This window comes from Aedes albopictus, chromosome 3, assembly GCF_035046485.1.
Source record: "Aedes albopictus strain Foshan chromosome 3, AalbF5, whole genome shotgun sequence".
Classification (NCBI taxonomy): Eukaryota; Metazoa; Arthropoda; class Insecta; order Diptera; family Culicidae; genus Aedes; species Aedes albopictus.
Window position 1 is genome coordinate 176,175,093 of NC_085138.1, and position 26,878 is coordinate 176,201,970.

Sequence of the window (26,878 nt, forward strand, 5' to 3'; positions counted from 1 at the left end):
CTAGGTTAAAAAAAATGTTCCACCCTCAGCGGTTATGATGATGAACATGTGTTTTTTTATCAACAAAAAGTTTGACAGCTCATATTGTTTCAATCCTGAACGAACCCAAACTGAATATTAGGACTGTAGAAGCATAAAATTAATACGCCTCGTAAACGGTGAATATCATCATTATGAATTATTTTCCATTCACGTTCTCTAATTATTCAATATAGCGACTTCCATGGTTAGCGAAAATTGAACGTAAGCAAGATGACCAGTGTTGTCATGACTTCTGCCTAGCTACTAACAGATGTCGTGACTAATCGAACGAAATACCATCTGTTGTAGGGATGGGCGAACGGTTCAGAAGAACTAGTTCTAAGAAAAGAACGAGTGAACGGTCGTTCATTTTAAAAGAACGGTAGTTCTCCGTTCTCTTAATAAATCGAGAAAATTAAGGTCCCACAAAACTTTTCATTCTGTTTTTTCCGATGAACAAATATTGGGTTCTGAGAGAGCGAATGTTGCAATCATTTTGTAAAATAGTGCTTCGATGAAGTCGGTCAAAAGACAGCAGTTGATAAATAATGTGTCAATGTACAGTATGGCAAATCCTATATATTTTTGCGGAGTTGGATTTGCTTTGACTGCTGCTGGCCACATATTACGTGTAAAATACGGCAACGTACCAACGTCAAACTTCGGTTCACAAAACAGCCCTAAAAACTACTGAACGGAAGAACGGTTCAAAAGAACTTTCTGAGGAACTGTTCAGTTGAGAATGGTGCCCTTGAAAGAACTGTTTTGTCCATCTCTAATCTGTTGAGAGTTCTGGTATTTTTATTGCTAGTTTAAAACGATAATAAATTTCCCATATTTAAGAGTTATGTTTACTCTTGAATGTTGATTATACGGATATTTTCAAGAATGCTGTAAAGCCCTCCATTTATGGTTTTGGTAAAATTGTGAGTTTTAATCATTGCTATAATAAAACCGTAATAAAAATCAAACAAAACCAACCATCAATGGAATTGTTACTTGGGAACTTTACCAAAAAATGTTTTGCTTAGGTGGTTTCTTGAATATTGAGGATGCTTTCGATGACATGCCTTTCAATATCATATTGAAAGTCGCATGACTTCACAAGCTACCTCCAATGAGCTACACCGAGAAAATTTTCTACTCAGTGACTGAGTTGGTCTTACTTAGAAATCGAAAAATCCTTTGTATTCTTACTCAGTTTCGGCTAAAAGTGGGACAACCCATTGGCAATGGGTTGTCCCACTTTTAACGGAAACTGAGTAAGAAAACAAAGGATTTTTCGATTTCTGAGTAAGACCAACTCAGCCACTGCGTAGAAATTTTTCTCTGTGTATAGGCTCTTTTTACGCCTATTCGTTTTATAGTGTCCTTTTCAGGGTACTGATTAAATCCGTTGTGATGTGGGCTATGAGCTCTCGTTGCGCAATGACTTCTAGGACACCCCTTCCTATTTCACCACCATTCCCTTTCCTAATCCCATTCCATCCCTTGTCCCATTCTCCCTCAGGTAAATGATGAAATCGACAATGATTTTTTATAAGGGCCTAACTGACTTGATTGATTTCTCTTCGTCGACTCTCTCTCTTTCGCTAATAACTTGATCAAAACAAACAAAATCATTATTCTTTTTGTTTCATGTAGTCGTGCAACATGTAGTCGTCTTCTTCGCATTTCAACCATAAATCTTTGGAAAACTCAATACACATTCTGTGGTAGCACAAAGAGAGGATCGATGAAGAGAACTCGAAATTGTCAGTTAGGCCCAAATGAAAAATCAGTGTCGAAATAGGCTTATATGCATGGCGATGGCACAAAATCCTGGGACCAGGATGACGTGCCTCTGGAGCCGGCCTTCCGATCATAAAGGTTAGGAACCCCTGGATTAGAGTGTTACATCTAAAGCTAGTTATAGTCTAATGAGTTCTATGACGTTCGTGGTTGGCAAAGAAAATGGACACAGAAAATATTCAGTTTCCAACAAAATTTTGTTGGAAAATGTCATGTAAGTCATGTTTAAAATTTATTTTAAATTGGTTTAATGAATTATCGTGTTTTCGAGGGGGTGACCTCAAACTGTTGATCGGGAGTGTACTAGTTAATTATATAAATCAACTCAACATTGCAGAAAAAAATGTAACAAAATTCATTTTATTACCTGGGCCATTGGGCCAAATGTATTGGTACAATATGATAATTAGATTATTATCTATTTTATTCATTACCCTTCAATGCAACCAATTGACCAAAAGAAGCAAATGTTCCGTCATTGTGTTGCGTTTTGCGTTAAGTTGCGACATATACACGTGTTAAAATTTGACACTAGTAAACATGCTTCAAAGGCAAATAATTAGTCTGTAACGCATGCCAAGGGAACAATGCTTATAGTTTCACTGAAACAGAACACTGATTCATGGTAATGTGTGTGGTTAGTCTGCGTGGAACAATCACGTACGAAAGGTAAACTTATGGCCTGCGATAATCAACTAGGAAACGACAAAACTAAAGTCCAACACAGGAAGTCAGCAAAGTTCATGTTCGAGTAAGAATACAACCACCAAAAGACATACAATACTACGAACGTAGTAAATGACAACGGCCACATTGCCACCCCAATGAATCAGTCCCGTCGAACATTTCGTAAAGTTGGGATTTTTACCATTTCTGCAATGCTTCATCATCGCGCCAAGCCACCTAACCCGTATCGAGCAGACGACGACGCGAATGAAGTTGCAAATGTACCTACATACAGTAGTATTTCGTCGTGTATCGCATCGCATCTACTCGCCCGTCGATGGGGCATTTTTATATTGGGTTGATTCGTGTGCTGTATTTTTCCGCGTGTTGAAACCCCATCATGCGGGCCGAGGACGAACGGCAGCTATGCTGTAACAATGTCTACCAACAGCAAGCAACAAACGCGGGCGTTCGACTGGCAATTCCTAGCTATAGCTGATGGCCTCGAACCGAACTGTGAACAAGTCTAGCCAACTCTTCATGTGTTATGCCAACAGTTAGGTATATACACCGAGCGAGGGGATGTTTTAGCAATAATAAAGCAAAAAAATCATCTTCACGCTTAATTTTATGCTGGCTGCGATTGTCATTGAAAATGTTGTGTTTTTGCTATATCTTTGTTTCGCTCTGCTGTGCGTTGATGTAGAAGTTTATTCATCATTGAAACGTTTTATAAAGCGGGAAACGTCTGAATGCTTCATTATTATTAAACCTGTCTGCTACTGGCATTGCGAGCGTATGGGTGCAAGTATACTTTGAACACTTCTACAACTCGAAGTGAAACCTCTACCAAGGTTATTTGTGGAGCTGCACCCGCTCAACACCTTTGTTTCAGCATCACGAGTGCGCTCGTGTGAAGCAACAACAATAAGAGTTGGTGGGTACCTACCTTCAATACCACACCAACCAACTAGTCGCCAGCACAACGGCGAGAACTTTCTGCTCGATTCTACGATCACCGCGATCACTCATTCAGCTACCGATAGCCGTAATAAAAAAAAAATAATCGTTATTTGGTCATTGACAGACAGAGGGTATTTGTTAGAGTCTAATAACCAGATTTGAAGAAATAAATTTCAACAAGCAGCAAATTATCCCAGCTATGCTGAACAAAACAACAATTCAGTAACAAATTTTGAAAACGACGTATAATCAATGGTGTTGCATTGATTGAACGTCGTTTTCAAAATTTGTTACTGAATTCGTCCCCTTAATGCTAGAACTAGGTAGGAGTAGGCGGGGCATAATGAGCAAGTGGGGCATAATGAGCACCTCGTATTTTCACTTTAAATCTTCAAATTAACAAAACAAATTGCTTGATTGTAGCAAAAATCCGTTTACCTTGAAAAATTAATCAAAATGCGTAAAGTGGTCATGTATTGGGAAAATATTATATGAATCAGGTGACCTAAAATAAGGTTTTGGGTATCGAAATCACAACTTAGTGGGCATCTATCGATTTTCTTGATATTCCCTAGGCCAATGAAATGTATTTGTAACACTTTTCAACTATTTGTATAATTATTTTGTTGTAAAAATATGCTTCAAAGAGTTGGTAGTAGGGTGGGGCAGAATGAGCAACTAGTGAAAAAATAATGAAAATGGTAAACATCGTCAACAAACAAATTTTAATTTTGGTTTTCTCTGTTTTGATGCATATAGTAAGGTTTTGTCTGTAACTTTCAATTTATTAGCTTGAAAATTTCAGTATCTGTATATTATCACCGTTTAAAAATTCCTCAATAGAAGACTCATTGGAACCCCACAGTTCCCTACAAATTTAACCCCACAGTTCCCTTCAAATTCTCATTGATTGTTGCCGGTATGCTTTATCATTGACAAGAATAGTCAATTAGCATTTGATTGTGTACAAAACTGATATTTATCATCCTGCCCCATCTAGGGTGCTCATTATGCCCCACCACCAAAACGCAACCCGCGATTTTATACGTTTTTAAAAACATAAAATTCTACAACATTTATAACTTTGTTCGGAATTTCAACGATTAGCTTTTGTGAGTTAAGGTTCAAATGAGGATTGAACGTTAAAATTACACATTGGTTGCACTTAATTTACTGAATTTGGTGGCAAAATGCTTAAGCTGCTCATTATGCCCCGCCTACCCCTACCTAACTCGAAAATCATAGTTTCGATAAAAACGACTTTGAAATTTTTACAATTTTTCATGCAGTTGTTCCAAAGGTATGGAGCCTTTAAAATAATTATTTTTAGCATTGATTGCTTATTCAGCTTCTTCTCTTTCTGCTACAAATAAACGTTTTGAACTATTTTGGTTTAAACCTTAGATAAAAACAATGACTGGTTGAAAAATTGTCGCGTTACCTAGTTATAACACTCAAAATGCAACATAAATAATGGTGGAGATGTTCTGAGATACCTAGTTTTTACCACTATTGATATCATTATTTTCAGTTTTCTTGTTGCAGTAATGCAAATTATTGAAATTAACGTGTAATTACTGAATTTACTAGGATACCTGCCATATCACCACATGACACTTCAAAATGTTCATAAAACAATCGACTACGAACAATCACAGTTTTAGCTAAATCAAATATTTCATGTTTTTAGGCCTAAAATGAAAAACAATACTAGATTTTCAATCTACTAACAAAAGAAAGACAAGTAACATTTCCACGTCCAAACGTCCGATAGCTTTTTACCTGTGTGGTTGGAAATAGATAGGGTAGAAGCTTTAGTTTTGGCCAGCCCGGAGTTTTGGCCATAGTGCGATGTTCAGCCTGTTACGATCTAAATCGGCATAAATTTATTTTTTACTAGTAGATTCTAATATAATATGATGATAACAGCTGTGAAAACCATACATTTAGAATAAAAACTGTAAGAAAAAAATATTTCAGCTCCCATATATCTAGTTTGGCCAGGGTGCTTCTAATTTGGCCACTCCCATAAGAAATATATAGATTGAAACCTTTCATTTAACACATTGGTAGTTCTCATTGGATTATTGGTTATTTTTATAAAACCGATTTCCTTTAGACTGGGCAAAAAAGGTGCACGCAAAATATGATTTTCCTACCCAAGTAACAATTATACTTTTGTGGCAATCCTGAAGTAATTTCTAAGATAGAATCATAAAACTTAGCAATAAAGCTCTTTGTTCTGCAAATCTGAGATAAAATAGGTATAAAACATCCATAAGACTAATCTGGCCCACTCTTCAGGAGATCTTTAAAGCTGCTTTTAAAGACTGCTTTGAAACTAGTTGTATTTATGTACATGCGCTGATGATTGATTATAAGAACTTCAGATGGCTTGGTCCAGATCAACACAGTTTTGAATCGCAATTCTCGGATGCTTGACTTGCTGTGAATGAAGCTGCTCTCTCTGACTGTTCTGTTTCCGAAGCGATGGTGCCCTTGGTCAATCTTGATGCTGATCATCCCGCTTTAGAAATAGCGATTAATATCTCTGTTCCCATTCTCTACGAAAATATTGAAGATGCGCTGGCTCTGGACTTCTCCAGAGCGGATTTTGACTCCATAACGCAAGCACTCACGCAAGTTGACTGGAATTTTCTCGACACGTGTTCTTGTGTTAATGAGGCTGTTGACGAATTTACTCATACAATGAGTCAGATAATTGCAGATCATGTTCCTCAACGACGTCCAACTCCCAAGCCAGTATGGGGTAATGGACATTTGCGAAAGTTGAAACGGTTAAGGTTCAAAGCACTTAGGAAATATAGTGTAAATAAGAATGCATTCACCAAACGCGCCTTTGCCCTGGCAAGCAATGATTATCGCAGCTACAATCGTTATCTCTACAAACGCTACACAAGAGACCACAAGACGCATGCAGTATAGGCTCCATCGTAATCCTAAGGCATTCTGGTCGTTCGTGAAAACCAAGAAAAATGAGGAAGGCCTTCCTGCCGAAATTTTCTTGGGTGAAAGACGTGCTGATTCTGCACTCGACAAGAGTAACTTGCTGGCAGACCGCTTTAAGCAAGTATTCAACGACACCACCGCCACTAATGATCAAGTTGATCTGGCACTCAGCAATACACCTAGCAATGTCTTCGCGTTCAACGTCTTCACTATTACTCCAGAGATGGTTGATTTGGCTATCAACAAGTTGAAGCATTCTAATGTTGGAGGACCAGATAATATCCCACCATGTATCCTGAAGAAATGCACTGCTGAGCTCATCTTGCCATTAGTAAAACTGTATAATCTGTCCTTGCTTCAGCGCACATTTCCGGACCGGTGGAAATCTTCTTTCATGTTTCCAGTTTTCAAGAAAGGTGACAAGCAGAACGCAGAGAATTACCGAGGGATTACATCGCTCTGTGCTTGCTCCAAAGTACTGGAGATAATCGTCTACGATGCTTTCTTTGGTCACTGCAAAAACTACATATCACCGGACCAGCACGGCTTCTACCCGAAAAGATCGATCTCGACGAACCTTGCTCCTTTCATCTCTCTTTGCCTACGCAATATTGAATCGGGAGCGCAAGTGGACACCATCTACACCGACCTGAAGGCTGCATTTGACCGTGTGGATCACTCCATATTACTAGCGAAGCTTGGAAAACTTGGGGTTTCGTCGAGCTTGGTGCAGTGGTTTAAATCATACTTGACAAATCGCAAACTCTGTGTCAGATTAGGATCAGCTCACTCCGACTGCTTTAATAACAGCTCGGGTATTCCTCAAGGTAGTAACTTGGGACCACTTCTCTTCTCCATTTTCCTGAACGATGTGGGGTTCGTGCTTCCAAATGGATGCCGCACATTCTTCGCAGACGACGTTAAGATTTTCGTAGTAGTACGATGCCTTCTAGATTGTTTGCAGCTGCAGGAATTTATTAATGACTTCAGTGAATGGTGCAGTAGAAACTTCGTCACACTCAGCGTGCACAAATGCAACTTCATCAGTTTCCATCGTAGGCAAAAACCAATATTGTTTGATTATACGATCAACAATGTGTCACTTCAGCACGTGGAAGTTACTCGCGATCTCGGAATATTATTGGACTCCGCTCTATCCTTTAGGCCCCATTACTGTGACATAGTTACGCGAGCGAGCAGGCAACTAGGTTTCATATTCAAGATTGCCGACGAATTTCGTGACCCACTTTGCCTTAAAGCACTGTACTGCTCTCTGGTTCGCTCTCTGTTAGAGTTTGGATCGATCATCTGGTGCCCGTACCAAAGAGTTTGGATATCTCGATTGGAGTCGATCCAGAAGAAATTTGTTCGGTATGCCCTGCGCCATCTGCCTTGGAACGATCCGAACAACCTCCCGCCTTTTATGAACACCGTTGTCAGCTGCTGGGTATAGACACGCTGGAACACAGGAGGTCGATCGCTCAAGCAGTATTTGTAGCTAAAGTTCTGGTTGGTGAAATTGATTCTCCTGGAATTCTTGCCGAACTACAATTATATGCTCCAGAGAGACCCCTTCGTACTAGGAACATTCTGTATCTCCCAGCTCGAGCAACGAATTACGCACTACATGACCCTGTACGGTATATGTCGTCACGCTTTAATGAGTACTACGTAGTGTTCGATTTTAATTGCTCTACCCTAAGCTTCCGACATCGGATTGAACGGCTGCTGCATGAGGAGAATAGACGTCAGCATTGATTATGATAGTTCGTTAGATATTCTTAGTATTTTAATTATTTGATTATTGTTATTGTGCTTGTGTATTGTGACTACTTATGGTGAGATTTTTTTTTCCTGTTAATGTCAATGTTAGGAGTTTTTTTTATTATTATTATTTTTATTACTTTTTCATTAAGACATATTGTCAGATGAAACATATAAATAAACATAAACATAAACATGAAACTTTAACAAGAATATCTTGAGGCATGTTGATCTTTTAGCCACAGACAAACAAACGTAACACTTGCGAAATTTCCATCGACCACGCTTTTAACGATCATTTTAAATTTTCATAGTTATGGCTTCCACAACCAGAGGCGCGCGCATCGTTTTTCTATGCGTTTGACGTTTCACACTAGCGCCTTCTATTAACGATATTGCACAACACAGTGATTCGTGCAACTTTTCCACCAGGTGATGGTAGTGTGAACTGGGCGATGAATTTCCATGAAAATCGTTCAAAGTGTTACGTCTGTTTGTCTGTGTTTTAGCTGTCTTTCTCAAAAGTGTCAACAGTGCATAATAAATGAAATCTTTTACCTAAGCATTAGGCAGATGTAAACAAGTTTGGTTTCATGGATGGAATATTAATTGAACTGCGAATTAATTTTCATCAAATTGAAATGGCTAAAACATTTAAATTGCCTGACAGATCATTGATGACAGGGAATCGAAATTTTCCGTGCCATACCCACTTTTTCGTTGATATGCCACCCAAAACATACGAAAATTACAAAGCGCCTGAAAAATAATATCAATCATTAATATACGAAGACATAAATTTCCTTTAAAAACAAAAGGCTACGCCACTTTTTCAATTCTGTCTAAGCATGGCTGCCGTTCCAAGCGAACAAAACTCATGCAGCCGCCATCAATTGTTATTACCTTTAATCCAAACCCCCTCAAAACAATGATGGAACCAAGTCCCCTTGCATGAACGCTACAGCCTTTATTGAAGATTTGTTCGTCTTAAATGAAACTTAATCGTTTTATACAAGAATAACAGCCTTTGACAATTGTTTGTTTACGTTTCCGATGCTTGAAAGTTGTCTCTGAACATTTCGCGGTGTTTCGCGTCGAGATGTGCCAATTCTATTTTGTTTCCCTGTATTTTTGCTATTAATAATGAAGTGCAACTTACTACAATTACACTATTTGGCATGAGCTTGAGCATAGCTGTGGCCTGTGTGAGGAACTGGTTGAAGGCAGGACGACAGCAGCCAGCTACTCGCATTTTTTATTGGCCGTAAAATCATTATTTCGTTGACATGATTACTTTTTAGCACAAGAATGGCTAAATTATCAGTGAGCAAACATGTTTATGTGTTTGTATTTGCATGAGAACGCGTTTTTTCAACCAATTTGTTGCATTCATTATTTGGATTGAAAAATAGTTCGTTGTCTTATCATTATTTCGCATAGTTCTTGTTCCAGAGTAATGGCTCTAGCTCAAGAATAGAAGGCTTCAAGAAGTTTTTAAAGGAGGATTAGCCAAATGAAATGCACTTGAATAAACGAAGCATAAACTTTTTATAAAATATGTTGATGTTATGTGTTGAAAATAACTTCAAATACGCCTTAAAACTTATTATAAGATTTAATGCTCTTGTAAATTCAGTTGTTTTATGGGCGAATTTCAAAATTAACTTGAAGACAACTTAAAAACCGCAAACAAACGAATATTGTTTTCTCTTGATAAAAACAACTATAAATGTTCCATGAATTGGTCATGCTGTGATAAAGCTTCCATAAAAATAATCAAATCTAAAAGGTATTGAAATTGTTACTTGGGTAGTTACCAAGTTATAGCACTCAGTTCTTGTATTCTACACTGAGATACCTAGTTTTGAAAATGGTGAATATTTTCGTCGTTCATAATCGTATTTCATTGGTCTTTGGATATATACCGCATTTAGTTCACCACTGGACTGCGAACTGCGACTTCATAAGTGCGAAAACGTAAATAAAAGTGCGTGATTGCATCAAATCAGGTTGATGTCTTAGGCGCACTATTTCTTCAATCTATGGTGAACAAGTGCTCTGAAGACACCGAGTTGATTTGATATGCAATCGCGCACTTTTATTAGCGTTTTCGCACTCGTGAAAACTAGTGCGATAGTCCAGTGGTGAACTAAATGCGCTATATTATAGAGCTCAAAAAGGGGACGAATTGGGGTTCCTAGCGCTATCAAGAATATTGCATATTCTATTTAAATCTATTGAATCACGATGCCTATTCGGGCTCGCAACCTTCAAGCACCTCTTGGAAGTTCACTTATTTCTCTCATCTCTTGACAAGAACTAACGAATTTTGATTAGTGTAGCATGGAAAGATGCTGAAGGACTATCTGTTTCATGAATTTTTGATAACTATTTTTCAACGACTATTGAAAAAGTTGACTGATTTTGAGTTGTGCCTTTATTGCGGAAAATTGGTAAAAATGCCAAAATCTTGCGTTTCTCAACGAATTTCGGAACGGGTCTTTGTGAGATGAAAGTTTACCAAATTTTTCATCATTTACCATCAAAATCTCAAAAATGACAAATTTTAAGTTGTGCCCCTATTGCAGGAAACCGACGATATATCGTCGTTTTCCTGCAGTAGGACAATACTAAAATTTTGTCATTTTTGAGATTTTGATTGCAAACTTTCATCTCACAAAGATCCATTTCGAATTCCGTAGAGACTCGCGAAATTCAATAAATAGCATTTTTACCAATTGTCTGCAATAAAAGCACAACTCAAAATCAGTCAACTTTTTCAACAGTCGTTGAAAAATTGTATAATAGTCCATTAAACAAGTTTATGAAACAAGTAGTCATTCAGTCCCTTTCTATGATACAACAGTAAAAATTCGTATACTTTTGTCAAATGATGAGTGAAATAAGTGAAGTTGTAGAAGATGCTTCAAGATTCCCAATTTTCAAACGCTTGTTGCGAAACCACTGGGCATATTCGCCCGGCAGCTGAGTGAGTTCAGTACCACCCCAGATGACAGCCATATCAGCATAGACGTCAGGCCAACAGACAGCGTGGTGAAGTGTCATATGGAGCATAAACCGAGAAAAACCGACAAGAACTATTGACCTGCTTTGCATGTGAAGTTAACACTAAGTGAATTGCGTTAATTTATTGATATTACTACTGAGTGAATTTATTATAATAACTATTCGTAAGCAGCCGTGAGAGTCAGAAATCAAACTGAATTGTAAAACCTAGGTGAATTTCTAAAACATGCATTTTTCTTACGTGCTATTTGAAACTTACTCCTAAACCTATTCTAGCTAAAACTATTAGTACGGTTCTAAGTAGTACGGCAGTTAGTTTACTCTTAATCAGTAGTCCACGCAAATACCAGTTACATGCAAGTAAGTGTAGCCTAACAAAAAAGAGAGCTAAATTGAAATGAATTTATTAAATCTAGGACAGTACATGCAAACACAAAAGAAATCAGTTCGGACCAGACACAATAAAGAAGAAAACGAAAATGTAAGGTAATACTGTATATCATTGGACGCAACTGATTAAATTCAATATATTTCAGCTTTGAAGCTGCGTGTTAGCTGCTATCAAAATCGTTTCCCTTCCCTGTCCGAACAATCTTCAAAGATTTTCCGCCGGATCATGGATAGCAGAAGTGGAAAACACTGTGCCAAATGCGATCGGCCGGACACAGTGGATAACCTCGTCGGATGTGACACTTGCGAGACATGGATGCACTTTGGCTGTGCGGGAGTAACGGATTCAATCGCAGATCCGAATCGAACCTGGAAGTGCGATCGATGTCGCCCGCAGGTGGAAGGCTCCGTTTGCCATTCGTCAGTTGGTCGTTCGTCAGCAAGTCATCGTTCATCCCGTATAGAACTCAGTCTGAGAATGCTGGAGGAGCAGAAGGTAATCAGGATGAGGATTCTGGAGGAGGAGGCAGCTCAGGTGGCTGCGAGAAAGAAAATCGCCGAAGAGGAGGAGAATTTTCTAAAGCAGAAGTATGCTTTACTTCTCGCAGAAGCAGATGGTGCGGAGGATGGAGTCAGTAGGAGATCGGGACTGAGCAGTCGAGCTAGTCGTGAGAAGGTACAGTCGTGGCTTAGTGGACAGGAAGTCGGCGCATCACAACAAGTGACAGTAGCGCAATCCAGCAACATTTCGCCATCGGCCGTAGTTCCAGAAGCAGCTCAGCAGTCGACGATTCCGGCATCTATCTCCGTAACAGCACCAGCCATGACCACACCCGGGCTCACGACAGCAAATACTGGAAATATTCCGGTGATAATTGCCCCTACTCCAACGTCGACTTCCACGCCGAATTCTACGGATGATTTCGGAAGGACCGGACCCACGGATGGAAGTGTTATTCCTGAACTGCTGGATACCGGTAAATTTGTTTCACGTAAGCAAATAGCAATTCGGGAGCCACCGGTAAGTACATCGTTGACCCAATACGATTCCCCGGTGGGAATAAGCTCCTTCATTTCAACGCGACCAACGTCTGCTCCACTGAAAAATAAAAGTGCTCCCCCGTCGATCAGTTACCCCCACCAGTCGTTTAACGTGCTACCTTTCGAGTCAGTCTCTACATCGTATAATGTTCCAATCACCAGTAGAGGTACGTTAGGGTGTGGCAATAATACAGTTGCGACTTCAGTTGGGGTTGGGACAATTGTGGTGGGAAATTCTATGGCAAACAACCCGTTTGATTCTGGTAACAGTTATATACCAATGCCACCGTTGGGTCAGAATCAACCCGGGCCATCAGCATCCTCTTTCGCTGGAGTACACCCGCATCCTTTGCAATATCCTGTTTCGTCGATTCCCATAGTGAGTGCTGTGCTGACTTCCGCTTGCAGTTCAACGTGGATGAACAGTAACCCTATCAGCGTCGGTGCTGGTGGCGATGGTGTGTATGGGCCTACATCGGCAGTTCCAACGCAAGCTGCACCAATGTTCGTCAACAGCAGGCGAGTTCCGGCCGGTTTCAATCACCCCGTGCCACCTCCAGCCAGCGTTGCACCAACTCAGGTCGAGATGCCAAATTCTGCAGATTACAGTACCCCTTCGGTAGGCCAACCTCAACAACGAGCAGCAACAGTACGACGGGGACCATCCAACGAACAACTGGCAGCGAGACAAGTGATGCCCCGAGAACTCCCAAATTTCTCTGGCGACCCGCAGGATTGGCCGTTATTCTATAGCTCATTCTGCAACTCTACGAAGGCCTGCGGGTTTAGTGATTCGGAGAACTTAGCGCGTTTACAACGTTGCTTGAAAGGTAACGCGCTAGAAGCAGTGAAGAGCCGGTTGTTGATGCCACAGTCGGTGCCATTCGTGATTGACATATTGCGAAGGTTATATGGGCGGCCAGAAGTATTGATCCACTCTCTTCTTCAAAAGTTACGCGCAGTTCCTTCTCCGAAGTCCGATAATTTGCAATCACAGATCACATTTGGTCTAGCGGTTCAGAATGTTGTGGATCACATGTCAATCGCAAATTTAGCTGATCATTTATGGAATCCCTCGTTACTCCACGAGTTAGTTGAGAAATTGCCCCCTCAGCTTAAAATGCAGTGGTCGTACCATAAAAGTAGATGCGCTTATGTCAACCTGGCGGCATTTAGCGCATTCATGTCCGAGATAGTAGTGATGGCCTCGGATGTTACGCTTCCCATCGATAGCCTCGCAACTAGTTCCAAACCGAGTAAAATTGGAAAGGAGAAACCGAAGCTGTACGTTCATACAGAGGACCAACAGGAAAGAAAGTCGTCGTCAGTCAACGTAGGCAAACAGCTGAAGGAATCAGCGAATAGGACATGTCTGTATTGCGACAAACCAAGTCACGAGATAGCGGATTGTATACAGTTTAAGGCACTTGACATTGACGGTAGATGGAAAGCTGTGAAGCTGAAGAACTTGTGCCGAAGTTGTCTTGTGCCTCATCGTCGATGGCCCTGTCGTGCTAGGAAGGAATGCGGCGTAGATGGGTGCAAAACATTTCACCATAAACTTCTGCACTCTTTTGCAAGTGGTCCTGCTGGGAAACACCGAAGTGGCTGAAGCTTCACGATCCACCGTGGATCCAAAAACTGTAGTGCACCACAATCGTCACAGTTCGATGACCTACTCGCTGTTCCGGTATATACCGGTAACCATCCACGGTAACGGTCAGCAGGTCAAAACCTACGCTTTCTTGGATGACGGGTCTTCATCTACGCTTCTTGAATCCGGCATCGCGAAGGCGCTGGGTATTCACGGTCCTACGGACGGTTTCTGTTTAAGTTGGACCGGAAATATATCGAGAGAGGAGAAGGAATCGCAACGAATCAGTATTGTCATCAGCGGTGAAGGCAAGAAGTTTAAACTCCACAACGTCCGAACAGTACAGGCTCTTCGGCTGCCGAGACAGACTATGTGCTACGATGAGTTGCAGCGTTCCTACCATCACCTAAAAGGTTTGCCAGTTCGCAGTTATGCGGATGCTGCCCCTGGCATCATCATCGGAATCGAACATGTCCGATTGCTGACTTCGCTGCGTCTTCGAGAGGGAAAAGACAACGAGCCAGTTGCTACGAAAACACGCCTCGGTTGGTGTATCTTCGGGAAAAGCTCGGGTAGTAGTACAGTCATAGAACAGCTGAATCTCCATCTGGACGGCGAACTTGGAAATAGAGAACTACATCAGTGGATGAAACAATTTTTCGCAGTTGAGGAATCCAGTGTTACAGTAAAACCAGAACCCAAAGAAGACACACGAGCGCGGGAAATCATGGAAGCAACAACTCGACGGGTGAACGGTGCTTTCGAAACGGGACTATTATGGAGGTTCGATCACATCAGTTTCCCGGACAGTTACCCAATGGCAGTGAGACGGCTGAACGCTTTGGAAAAACGGTTGAGTAAGGATCCAATACTTGAAGAGAAGGTGAAAGAGCAGATTGCAGACTATGAGGCCAAGGGATATGCTCATCGAATTACACCTGAGGAGCTGCAGTCTACGGAACCATCTAGAGTCTGGTATCTACCACTGGGCGTTGTACAGAATCCGAAAAACCCGGCCAAGGTGAGACTGATATGGGATGCCAAGGCCAGAGCTGGAGGAGTATCGTTCAATGACATGCTGCTTAAAGGTCCAGACCTTCTAGTGGCACTGATGTCAGTTCTACTACGCTTCAGACAGAGGAATATTGCCATTGTTGGCGATATAAAGGAGATGTTTCATCAGATCCGCATCCGTGATGAAGACAGACAGTCACAACGTTTCCTGTTCAGACCACATCCAGAATCGCCACCGCAGATCTATGTGATGGACGTTGCTACCTTCGGGGCTACATGTTCTCCCAGCTTGGCGCAGTTTGTGAAGAATGAAAATGCGAAACAGTTTGCCAAAACTTCTCCCAGGGCTGCTAAATCAGTGACAGACAACCATTACGTGGACGATTTTCTGGACAGTGTGGATACGGAAGAAGAGGCTGTGACACTGATCAACGAAGTAAAATACATCCACTCCCAGGCAGGATTTGAAATTCGCAATTTCTGCTCCAACTCAACTGAAGTTCTTGAGAGAATTGGCGAACGCGGTGCACCACAGGAAGTTTCAATGAATCTGGATAAGTCTTCAGAGTCCGAACGTGTACTGGGTCTAGTCTGGAAGCCTGCCGAGGACATTTTCACCTTCGATTTGAGCAGTATCAACGAAGAGATCAGGACGCTGGTTACTAGTTCGACGATGCCCACCAAACGTCAAGTTCTGCGTACTGTAATGTCCTTGTTTGATCCGCTGGGATTGATTTCCCACTTTGTCGTACACGGAAAAAATCTCATGCAGCAGATTTGGAGATCCGGTGCGGATTGGGATGAAGCAATTCCAGAAGAACTACATGAAAGGTGGATTAGTTGGTGTCAGTACATGCAGCGGCTGGAGGAAGTAGCAGTGCCGCGCTGTTTCTTCAAGAGTGTCGATCCTTCTACAATCGAAAATGTGGAAGCTCATTTGTTCGTGGATGCGAGTGAAGTCGCTTGTGCAGCAGTCCTCTATCTTCGTATTGTCGGTAACGGAGAACCTCGATGTGCGCTTGTTGCAGCCAAAACGAAGGTTGCTCCCTTAAAACCACTTTCTGTGCCTCGTCTTGAGCTCCAATCAGCGATGATAGGAACAAGGTTGCTAGACTCGGTGCTGACTTCGCTGGACATCCAGATCACTAAGCGCTATCTCTGGTCTGATTCATCTACTGTACTGTGTTGGTTACGATCCGATAGTCGACGTTATCATCAGTTTGTGGCATTTCGTGTGGGAGAGATTCTCACGACAACCAGCGTTGATGAGTGGCATTACGTGCCTTCTAGACTGAACGCGGCGGATGCGGCTACTAAGTGGAAGGACGGGCCAAGGTTTGACCCGAAGAATCCATGGTATAAAGCACCAGAGTTCCTATTCAGACCGCCAGAGCAGTGGCCAGTAGAGCCTTCTCGTAAAGTGGAGACAGACATCGAGCTACGCGCAACTTTCCTGTTTCACAGCACTATCCTGCAACCGCTCATCGACGTCTCAAGATTCTCTAATTGGAACCGACTACTGAGAACTACAGCTACCGTTCTGCAGGCAGTACGACGATTCAAAGGGGAAAAAGCGTCCAAACCAAACCGTTTGACACAGAAGGATTTGTATGATGCCGAAAATCTCCTGTGGCGACAGGTACAAACTGAAACGTTTCCAGACGAGTATGCTGTTTTACAACGCAACTTATCGGAACTCGATTGCCCAGTATCAATTCCAAAGTCCAGCCATCTGTATCGACTGTCCCCCTTTATCGACGAAACCGGTGTCATCAGAATGAACAGTAGACTCAGCGCAGCCCCAGCGATTTCTGCAGATGCGAAGTACCCGATTCCACTACAGAAGAAGCATCATGTAACGTATCTTGTTGTTGACGATTATCATCGACGATTTCTACATGGAAATGGAGAGACAGTTTGCAACGAGATACGTCAGCGGTTTTGGATACCAGGTTTGCGGAACTTAGTCCGTCAGGTGTCGAGGCAGTGTATGCTGTGTCGCGTCAAGAAAGCTGTCCCACAACCACCTACTATGGCACCACTACCAGAGGCACGAGTTACTGGATGTGTTCGTCCATTTACGCACACCGGAGTGGACTATTTCGGGCCGATTCAGGTCAAACGCGGACGCAGTTTGGAGAAAAGATGGGTGGCACTGTTCACGTGTCTAGCGATTCGTGCCGTTCATGTGGAGTTGGTGCACAGTCTGTCTACCCAATCGTGCATAATGGCAATAAGGCGTTTCGTATCTCGGCGCGGTTCTCCAGATGTTTTCTACAGCGACAACGGAACAAACTTTGTGGGAGCCAGCAACCTTTTGTCGAAGCAGATCCAGGATATCCACGAAGACTGTGCGACGACTTTCACCAATTCAGCAACCAGATGGGATTTCAACCCGCCCTCGGCTCCGCATATGGGCGGATCGTGGGAGCGCATGGTGCGCTCAGTAAAGACAGCAATGACAGCGATAATAGAACACCCACATTCTCCAAGCGACGAGGTGCTACAGACAGTCATCACAGAAGCAGAGTCGGTTGTCAACTCCAGGCCCCTGACCTATATTCCACTGGAGTCTTCAGAACAGGAGGCCTTAACGCCGAACCACTTTCTCCTTTACGGAACCAAGGGTGTCAATCAACCAGCCAGTTCTTTGAATACCGTCGGAAGCAGTTTACGTGACAGTTGGCGTTTGGCGCAGTTCTTGGCGGATCAGTTTTGGCGTCGATGCATTCGTGAATACTTGCCAACCATCGCGAGACGTATTAAGTGGTTCGAGTCAGTCAAGCCGTTAGAACCAGGGGATCTTGTACTTGTCATAGATGAGGGTAAGCGGAACGGTTGGTTACGAGGTCGGATTGTGGATGTGTCTACGGCAGCAGATGGACAAGTTCGACGTGCAGTTGTGCAAACGAAGAACGGTTTAGTAAGTCGGCCCGCAGTCAAGCTGGCGCCTCTGGACCTTCGGACATCTGGGCGGTCCGGAACTACACGGGCGGGGGTATGTTGCGAAACCACTGGGCATATTCGCCCGGCAGCTGAGTGAGTTCAGTACCACCCCAGATGACAGCCATATCAGCATAGACGTCAGGCCAACAGACAGCGTGGTGAAGTGTCATGTGGAGCATAAACCGAGAAAAACCGACAAGAACTATTGACCTGCTTTGCATGTGAAGTTAACACTAAGTGAATTGCGTTAATTTATTGATATTACTACTGAGTGAATTTATTATAATAACTATTCGTAAGCAGCCGTGAGAGTCAGAAATCAAACTGAATTGTAAAACCTAGGTGAATTTCTAAAACATGCATTTTTCTTACGTGCTATTTGAAACTTACTCCTAAACCTATTCTAGCTAAAACTATTAGTACGGTTCTAAGTAGTACGGCAGTTAGTTTACTCTTAATCAGTAGTCCACGCAAATACCAGTTACATGCAAGTAAGTGTAGCCTAACAAAAAAGAGAGCTAAATTGAAATGAATTTATTAAATCTAGGACAGTACATGCAAACACAAAAGAAATCAGTTCGGACCAGACACAATAAAGAAGAAAACGAAAATGTAAGGTAATACTGTATATCATTGGACGCAACTGATTAAATTCAATATATTTCAGCTTTGAAGCTGCGTGTTAGCTGCTATCAAAATCGTTTCCCTTCCCTGTCCGAACACGCTTATTCTGAAAATTCACATTTTTTAGTTGTGTCCCTATTTCAGAAAACCGACGATCTATCGTCAGTTTCCTGCCAAAAAAAACTGTATCCGCAATAATCGGAACACAGGAATACGGATAAACTTGGTCTGGAAACATCTGCAGACAAATTTCATGAAAATCGGTGCAGTACTTTTTGTTGTAGCAATGAAACAATAGAATGTGCACGAAAAAATTTTGTCCAACACCTTATTTAGCTTGTCAGCTTTATTAAAAATGTCATGCAAATGTCATTTATTGTACAAAAATGCTTGAAAGCCTGTCTTTTTGTTTTTCAGCCATATGTTTAAGTAATGCACCGATTACAATAAAGTTTGACACAAATAACACTAGTTTACAGCATTTTTGAACTCGGTAAGCTGATGATCGTTTTTGATGTAGAATCATGCCCTGAGTTCGAAAACGCGAAGGAAAAAAAATTACAGTAGACCGGAAATTTTTTTCGACTTTCCATACAAGGTTGAAGATTTGAAATCGATTTTTGTTCCATTTTTAAGCAAAGTCGCTTACTTCACACATCTCATTCTCCGTATTCAATGCTACGATTGAGCTGAATTTTTTTACTGTAACTCGCCTACATATGATATGTCAAATAAACGTTGAGAAAGAATTTTTAAATTGTTTTTTTTCTTATTGAAAAAAATACATTTCTTCATATATTTTTGGAAAAATTGCTAAAATTTAAGGAGATCGTCTCCAATACTCGCTAATATCTTGAATTTCATCAATCCGACGCAAAACCTGCATTCAGATGATCGAATGGTATTATATTCAGCTTTTAATTCATGGAAAAAGATTTAAAATTAGTTGAACAAAACGCAAGATATTTGAGTTTTATTAAATTTTATATTTTAAAAAGTTGTAAAACTCAATATTGAGCTAAACCTCAAAAACTGTTCTGCTTTAAATTTTTTTAAGCACGGTTTCGAAATCAGCGCTAAATTATGCTTCAAAAACTTTGGTCGTTGATAGAAGTTCACGACTTTCGTTTTATTTTGTAAACTATTGTAATAAACATATATCAAAAAGTTTTCCGTCAATAAATTGTTTGGGCAATTTTACCGAATTATTGCAAAGTTACAGCCGTACCAAGCCGTACTTTTGTGTCCCGATTTCAGATGCAGTGCGAGCAAAAATAGATTTTTTCTCAAAATCCGTGCATCGGACCTAACTTTGGCAAGTGTGTAGAATTTTAGTTCCTGGTTTTTTTTTCGGAATATGTTGTTCTGAACACTTTTTGTACTTAATATGTTACACATTTTTGTCCAAGACGACAAACTCGCATCTCTTATATTTTCGTACATAGGGCCCTTTTCTATGATAAAATCTATATTTCCAAAATTATCTGCAAAAGGCAGTAGACTATGAAAATTTTTTAATTTTTAAATACGTAGTTCAAGCCATTCTATTGTATGGAAGAACTAGACCCAAATATTTAGCCGCACTAAAATAAATGAACGAATAAAATGACGAATTGATGGCAATTATTTAAATTCAGATCGTGATTTTGCAGAAGTGATTATACCAGTTTTTTTTTCTCCTGTATCGGGAATAATTTGGCGAATCAACTTCCGAGCAGCAACTGCGATATTTTAAACACTGTAAAACAAGTTGATAGTTCAATATTTTTGAGGCCTGCGTTAATGAAGTACGTAAATAAGCCAGCTCAATAGCAAAACAAAACAGAGGCTATGCTAACATTCCAACAGATCTGGTAATAACATATATGACACCTTTTTCTGAAATCATTGCACTACTTTACATTAAAATCCTAGAAACTGGGTCTTATCCTGATGTTTTTAAAACATCATAAGACAAATTTTGAAAAAAGTCGCATGATTGCTTGATGAAAGCAGTTCGGAAGCTTTACTGCAGTTTTATTACGCTTGCATATATTAAGTCCTACAGTATTTCATTACAGTTTGGGGTCAAAACTTCCATGAAAAACTTTAAAAAGTTTAAGTTCTGCAGAACAGAGGTAGTAATGTTATTTTCAATTTATCTACCTTATTTGCGACGACTTCGCTTCACACAGATTTGCATCATTTCATAATGTTATTCCAATTCTTGGATTACATGATTTTAATACTGTTACGTATGTGCACAATGCTTTGAACAATCGTAACTTCCATCACAACATTGAATTTTCAAATAGAGCAAATCTACGTAGGGTATCGCGCCACTTAGGCGGTAGCTTCTATATTCGTCTGTTCAAATTTGACTGAGTTATAGCGGAAAACAGACAAAAATAGAAGCCACCGCCCAAGTGGCGCGATACCCTACGTAGATTTGCACTCTGAAAATTCAATGTTGTGATGGAAGTTACGATTGTTCGAAGCATTGTGCACATAAAAAAACAGTATTAAAATCATGTTATCCAAGTATTGGAATAACATGAAACAATAAAAAAAAATGTTTTTTTTTAAATAACAGTTTAGGAATATTGCGCATGACTAAAAACAATGTTATTGTCGTCGCGGTTGAAACCTCAAGTTCCCCCACACGCGACAATCAAGTTTTCTCCAAATCCATACGTGAAATCTAACGTTGGACGTAGTGCGCTGGGCAGCGGATCTGGCCCTCTATCCAGCGCACTTTGCCCGACGTACGCCCGACGCACGGTTTGGGAGAAAAATCGATTTTCGCGTGTCAAAAGAATTTGGAATTTGCAAAAAAAAGTACCGGAAATTTCGGGTAAACATTTGGTGGAATTTCGTTAGAAATTTTGCAGAATCTGGTAAACAAAGTCATTGGTTTTGTAGACTGTGTGTGTGTTTTAAAAAATCAATCTAATTGATTTTATGACACACTATGTCGTAAAATGTTTGAAATTCCGTTTGAGAAGGCGTTCTAGATGTTTTAAAGAATTTCATAGAAAAAGCTTTAGAATTACTCTAGAAAGAATATTAATCATAAGAATTTTTATCGAAAGTTTAAAAAACATGAAGGATTTAATTGATTCATTATGGAAGAGTTCCATAATGACGAAATTGACTAAATTCTTGAATCAGTTAATAGTCGAACTTCTGTCGAATCGATTTTTTCACTCAAAACTCTGATAAAGTTAATCTGAAAATACGTAAACTTCTGCAGTCATGATAAAATTTCTCTTTGATTTCCAATCGAATTACTCGTTGCAGGTACAGTTATTAAAGGGTTCCTTGGTAGATTTTTTGAAGTATTTTTTTGCAGAATACTTGAAGAAATCGTCGATGTTTTCGGATTCCTATGACTGAGGTCATTTTCACTGAAATCTTCACTGAATTTCCACGGGTTAGGTGTGGCCAGAAACTCTTTTTATAATATTTTCTCGAAATAATACGTTTTTACCCCTTTTGCCTAATGTTTGAACTTTTCAGACATTTTTATAGTTTATCCTTTTTCAGAAATATTTCCCTTGGGATTAAAATGTATTGGTCATTTAAACAAAAATTGCAGTAGTATTATTCCATTTGTATCTTCGCAATATAAATGTCTACAAAAAGTAATCCATGAATTTCTCAAAAGTTTCTGAAAATGATCATACAATTTTTCCGAACCAGCTTTTATGACTTACTCCAGACTTTTTTCAAGATTTCTACCATTATGTTGACTATAAATTAATTCAAAAGTTTCGTCAAGAATGCTCCTTTTTTGAAACTGTTGCAGCAAATTCTATTCTCGTTGAATCCTGATTAGTAAGCAATCAAGGAACTATTAATCAAAAAATTTTAAATCAATTCAAAAAAACTTTAATTTGCCTTCAACGTTTCTCAAACTCTTGTTCTAATTTTTTTAATAGAAATACTCTTCATATGTATTTCAACAAATGTCACGAATAGTAAATTTTCTCAAAAAAATTCTTGTATTATATGAGTTTGATTCATCAAAACCATATGTTTTTGTACTGGAGCGGATTTGGTGACCTCGGCGCGGATTTCATTTGGCTTGGCGCGGATTTTGCGGTTTCCAAATCGACCCTTCTGTAGAGCCCTGTAACTAGGATAAAACGTCGAAAGCAAGAAGGTTGAAAGAAAAAAAAACCTCAAAGGCTGTAGTTAGTAATACATCTGAAGGGACCAGGATTCGTTAGGTTCGAGAAGTGGATTTCAAATTTATTCAAGTATGCACTGCAGATACTGATGTTCACCATAAATATTTTTCGTCAATCATAATCAATATGAATATTTGGATGGAATAAAAAAGAAATGGTCAAAATGAATAGAAGCATTACGTATAAAGTATCAAAAAATGCAATGTCTAATAAGTACATTGAACTAGAGGTTGATCTAAAATTAAAACGTGACGTAGATCTCTACTTTTTTGATATTTTAGTAGATCCTTAAGGGAGATCTCTTTGGAAATATCTTAAGTCAAATATAAAATAACTGTCGAAAGAACGAACTATTTTAAAAGAAGGCAAAATATTATGAACAATTACATTATTAGTAAGTACGTGACAAAAAGTCAAAAAGCATTACTAGAAAGAACAGCTATTTTCAAAGAAGGCAAAATTATATAGGAAACATCAGTAATGGTAATCACGCCTATAGCCGTAAATATCTTATTCCAAAGAACTGCCATTGTTTAAAAGGATGATATGTGTATGTTATACAATAAGGCCGTTACAAATATTTATTTCACTTTTTGTCCCACCACTCTTTGGCTGGTCGAGGGTCGACCTTTTGTCCTACAACCGTCGGAGGGATATGATTGACTGAGGGTTCACACATTGGTGCGTGAATGCCAGGCGTAAGGTGAAAGATCAGTGTGTATTGTTTTAAATAAAATATCTCTGAATCTATCAGAGAAATCAATTTGGGACACGAAAGTTGTTTAAAATTAAGTGCTTTTCATTGCTCTATATGGAAACAGTAAAAACACAGAGAAACTACTAATGCATATTTGAATCAACCGTTAACTAGGTGATCCATGGGAAGGGATGAGAGTGTGACGTCTGTTTCTCTGTGGTAAAAAAATGACATTGTGATCTTGAGAACCATTTTGACTACCCTAATGTCACATTATTGGAAAAAATTGCCAACAAAAATGAAGCAACTTGCCCGAAGATAGCATATAGCTAAATCTTATAGATCAGATGCGTGCGTGAGAATGTATGGGAGAATAGGAGGTCGCCTAATGTTTTCATCAATATATCATTGTTGCGGTCAATGCACACCTAAGTTTTTGAATGTTTTGGAAAGCTTAGATTCTCAGGTTTCTAATGAAGAGTTCGGATTTGAAATCGGTGGTTGCGAACACAGCGAAAATCGCAATTTAATGATAAAATTCAAAATGGCGACCAAATCCAAGATGGCTGTTAAACATTTTTCAACTTCAAATGAAAGGTCTATACTTTCCCTTCATAGAGAAGTGAAGTTTTGTACATGCTATTACATTAAATTTTGAGATATACGATAAATTAGGTACAATTTGATGAGAAATCGTCATTTTTGTCACCTTGTCAGCCCCTTGTCAAGCGAGGGGTCCATCAATTTAACCCAACCAAAGTGGTTTTCATCCTTTTTTATCATATTCTAGCGAATAAGCAAGAAAAAATTGAAATCCCAGACTTTATGTAAATGGCGGCCTGGTTTCAGCGAGAATTACTCAGATGCTATTTGCTATGCAATATTTTTGCGATTAACTTTTTAACGGCATAGAAGCTAGCGTCACATTAATCGATGCGGAGAGTAGCAAAACAGGTCTCCAAGTCCAAGAACCTAACTTTCGTAAGGGAAATTTCTAACTAGGAAACTCTGTGAACTCGATGTTTGCTATATTCAGTAAAAAGGAAATTGCAAACTCGCGTGTCATACCTCGAGAAAGTGTTCTTATCAATAACACAATTACCGCTACACTCGTTTCTGGACTAACTACCAGAAATCTATGTGCTGTTAATTAACATATCTGTTGGGAATCTCAGCAGGAAATACGTTTTGTTGTTCGGTTTATTTACCGCAACCATCTCCAAACGGATTCTCAAAAACGCCTGATCGACACAAGGTGATCTTTGAAAATATCACTGCAGGCTTTACGCGTGGACGTTTTGAATTTAGCTGTCAAGGTTTTGCTCGTGCTCGGAGAATTTTAATGTGAACGTTAGAATATTTTGGTATGCGGTGCTATTTTTTCGTAACATTTTGTTCAAACATTAATTTCACTGAATGTAAAATGGTTAGGTGAACTGTAGTGCAAAATGAAGGTTGGAGCTAACTCGTCACTACGCAGTGCAGTTTTCACAATCAGATCTCGAGAACGGAAGTTATGAATTGGCCGCAGCTATGTTTTTCGCTGACTTTTGTGCCGGTTGTCGTCCTGCCGGAAAGGGCCGAAGAATATGTTTAGATTTGTGTGTGAATCAAATCGAAACAAAAAACAACAGATCCGAATGTTTAGTGAAGTAGTTAGTTTTAAACAGCAGCAAAAGTCGTCATTATGTTAAGTAATGAGAGATGGACGAAAACAGCTTTTCAATATGTACTGGCTGTGCAGTGCATGCACTAAAAGAATAGAAATAAGAAAGTTTTCCTTGCTCCAAGTGATCTTACGATTGCTTGTAATTTTCCACATATGAAAGTTTAAACACAATGTTCTTCTTGTGAAAAAGTGGACGTCTGGCTATCTGGAAAGAAGTGTATCAGTCACCATCATAATATTTTGTTACACTCATACATTTCTTCTCAAAGGTGTCTAATCTAGAGAGCTAAGGCGACATACTCGGTAGACACTGCACCGTTTTCCAGGCTGAATTATTTGCTGATCATAAATAATATGTTCATGCCAGTATACAGCTGATTCGTTAGTTTGGGTCGTCAAAAGCAGGTGAATATAATCAGGTCATGACTGAAAATAACTAAACTCCAATTGATTGCAAATTAGGAGTGTATGAAATTTTGATTCGGTCTTCCTAATAACTTCAAATCTGAATAAAATCACTAAAACTAGATGTTTAGAATCTGAGTAAAGGCTTGCATTGTTGAACTTTACAAATGATGATTTTACTTTAAAAAAAGGGAAAAAACGTTTGTATGCACTGTACAGTGTCAAGGTGTTTTATGAACATTTAAATTTTGTAACAAACTTCAGGGCCAGGAACTAAATGAACAGTCAATAATTCGGTAAATATGTGTGCTAATATGCATTGCTGCGATTTTGGCAATCTAATTTTATTTAGGTATCTGGACTCTCTATTTTAACAGATTCCTATTTTTAGAAAATATGGCCAAAATATGCCAATTATCTTCAAATTAAACTGCGTGCAGAAGTAATTTATATCTGCTTCAAAATGGTTAATTGTATGATTGCCTTTTATTCATAAACAACTCAGCGTCAGCAGCCATACTTTAACATCGACCATCTTACCGTCTGCATTTTTTTTTGTATCAGCCACGATACCTACTCTCAACAAAGAAACAACAAGGTGAACAATAAATTTAAGCAACTTACTGTTTTCATTCTTTCTTTCTGTTTTACGCTTTTGATTCACCACTCGATTTCCTTGGAACAAGCAGACTTATTCTATAGCATTGAACTTTTAGCTCTTCTTTGCAATCACCTTTTTACTTGATATAGAATCATTCACAGTCTTCATGTGATTCAATCAATTCTTCTAAGCGCTATTACACAAACACAGCAATATTCACTTTCGCATGCTTTTCGTAAACAATAACTAAAATATCACAGTAATACAATGGGAATATGGTACTTGTCTTCGTCTTCTTTTCTTTTTTTCGATTAGTACCGTAACGACTGAATTTCCTATAACAATGTAAAATGATAGGCACTGCTTAATTTTCCGAACGCTCACAAGCATAATTTTGTCGTCATCGATGGTGATTACGCTACATAACCATACAGCAGAACAGCCATTAAAGACAGCTTTTATGTATAGAAAGAGGCGTGTGAGACTGCTTCACAGCTCGGTCCGCAGCTTATGTACATAAAAA

The 26,878-nt window shown here is 39.6% G+C and overlaps 2 protein-coding genes across 3 annotated transcripts in view; one reads left to right on the top strand and one right to left on the bottom strand.

Annotated features, from left to right (window-relative positions):
* The window catches only part of LOC109403725 (RING finger protein 44), a 70,368-nt gene that overhangs the window by 43,107 nt on the left and 383 nt on the right, over positions 1-26,878 (bottom strand). The gene's annotated exons all lie outside the window — the stretch shown is intronic.
* Positions 12,098-18,284, top strand: LOC134290457 (uncharacterized). Its single transcript, XM_062857602.1, has 2 exons — positions 12,098-14,072; positions 14,215-18,284. The coding sequence occupies exons 1-2, from the start codon at positions 12,098-12,100 to the stop codon at positions 18,282-18,284; spliced, it is 6,045 nt and encodes a 2,014-aa protein (XP_062713586.1).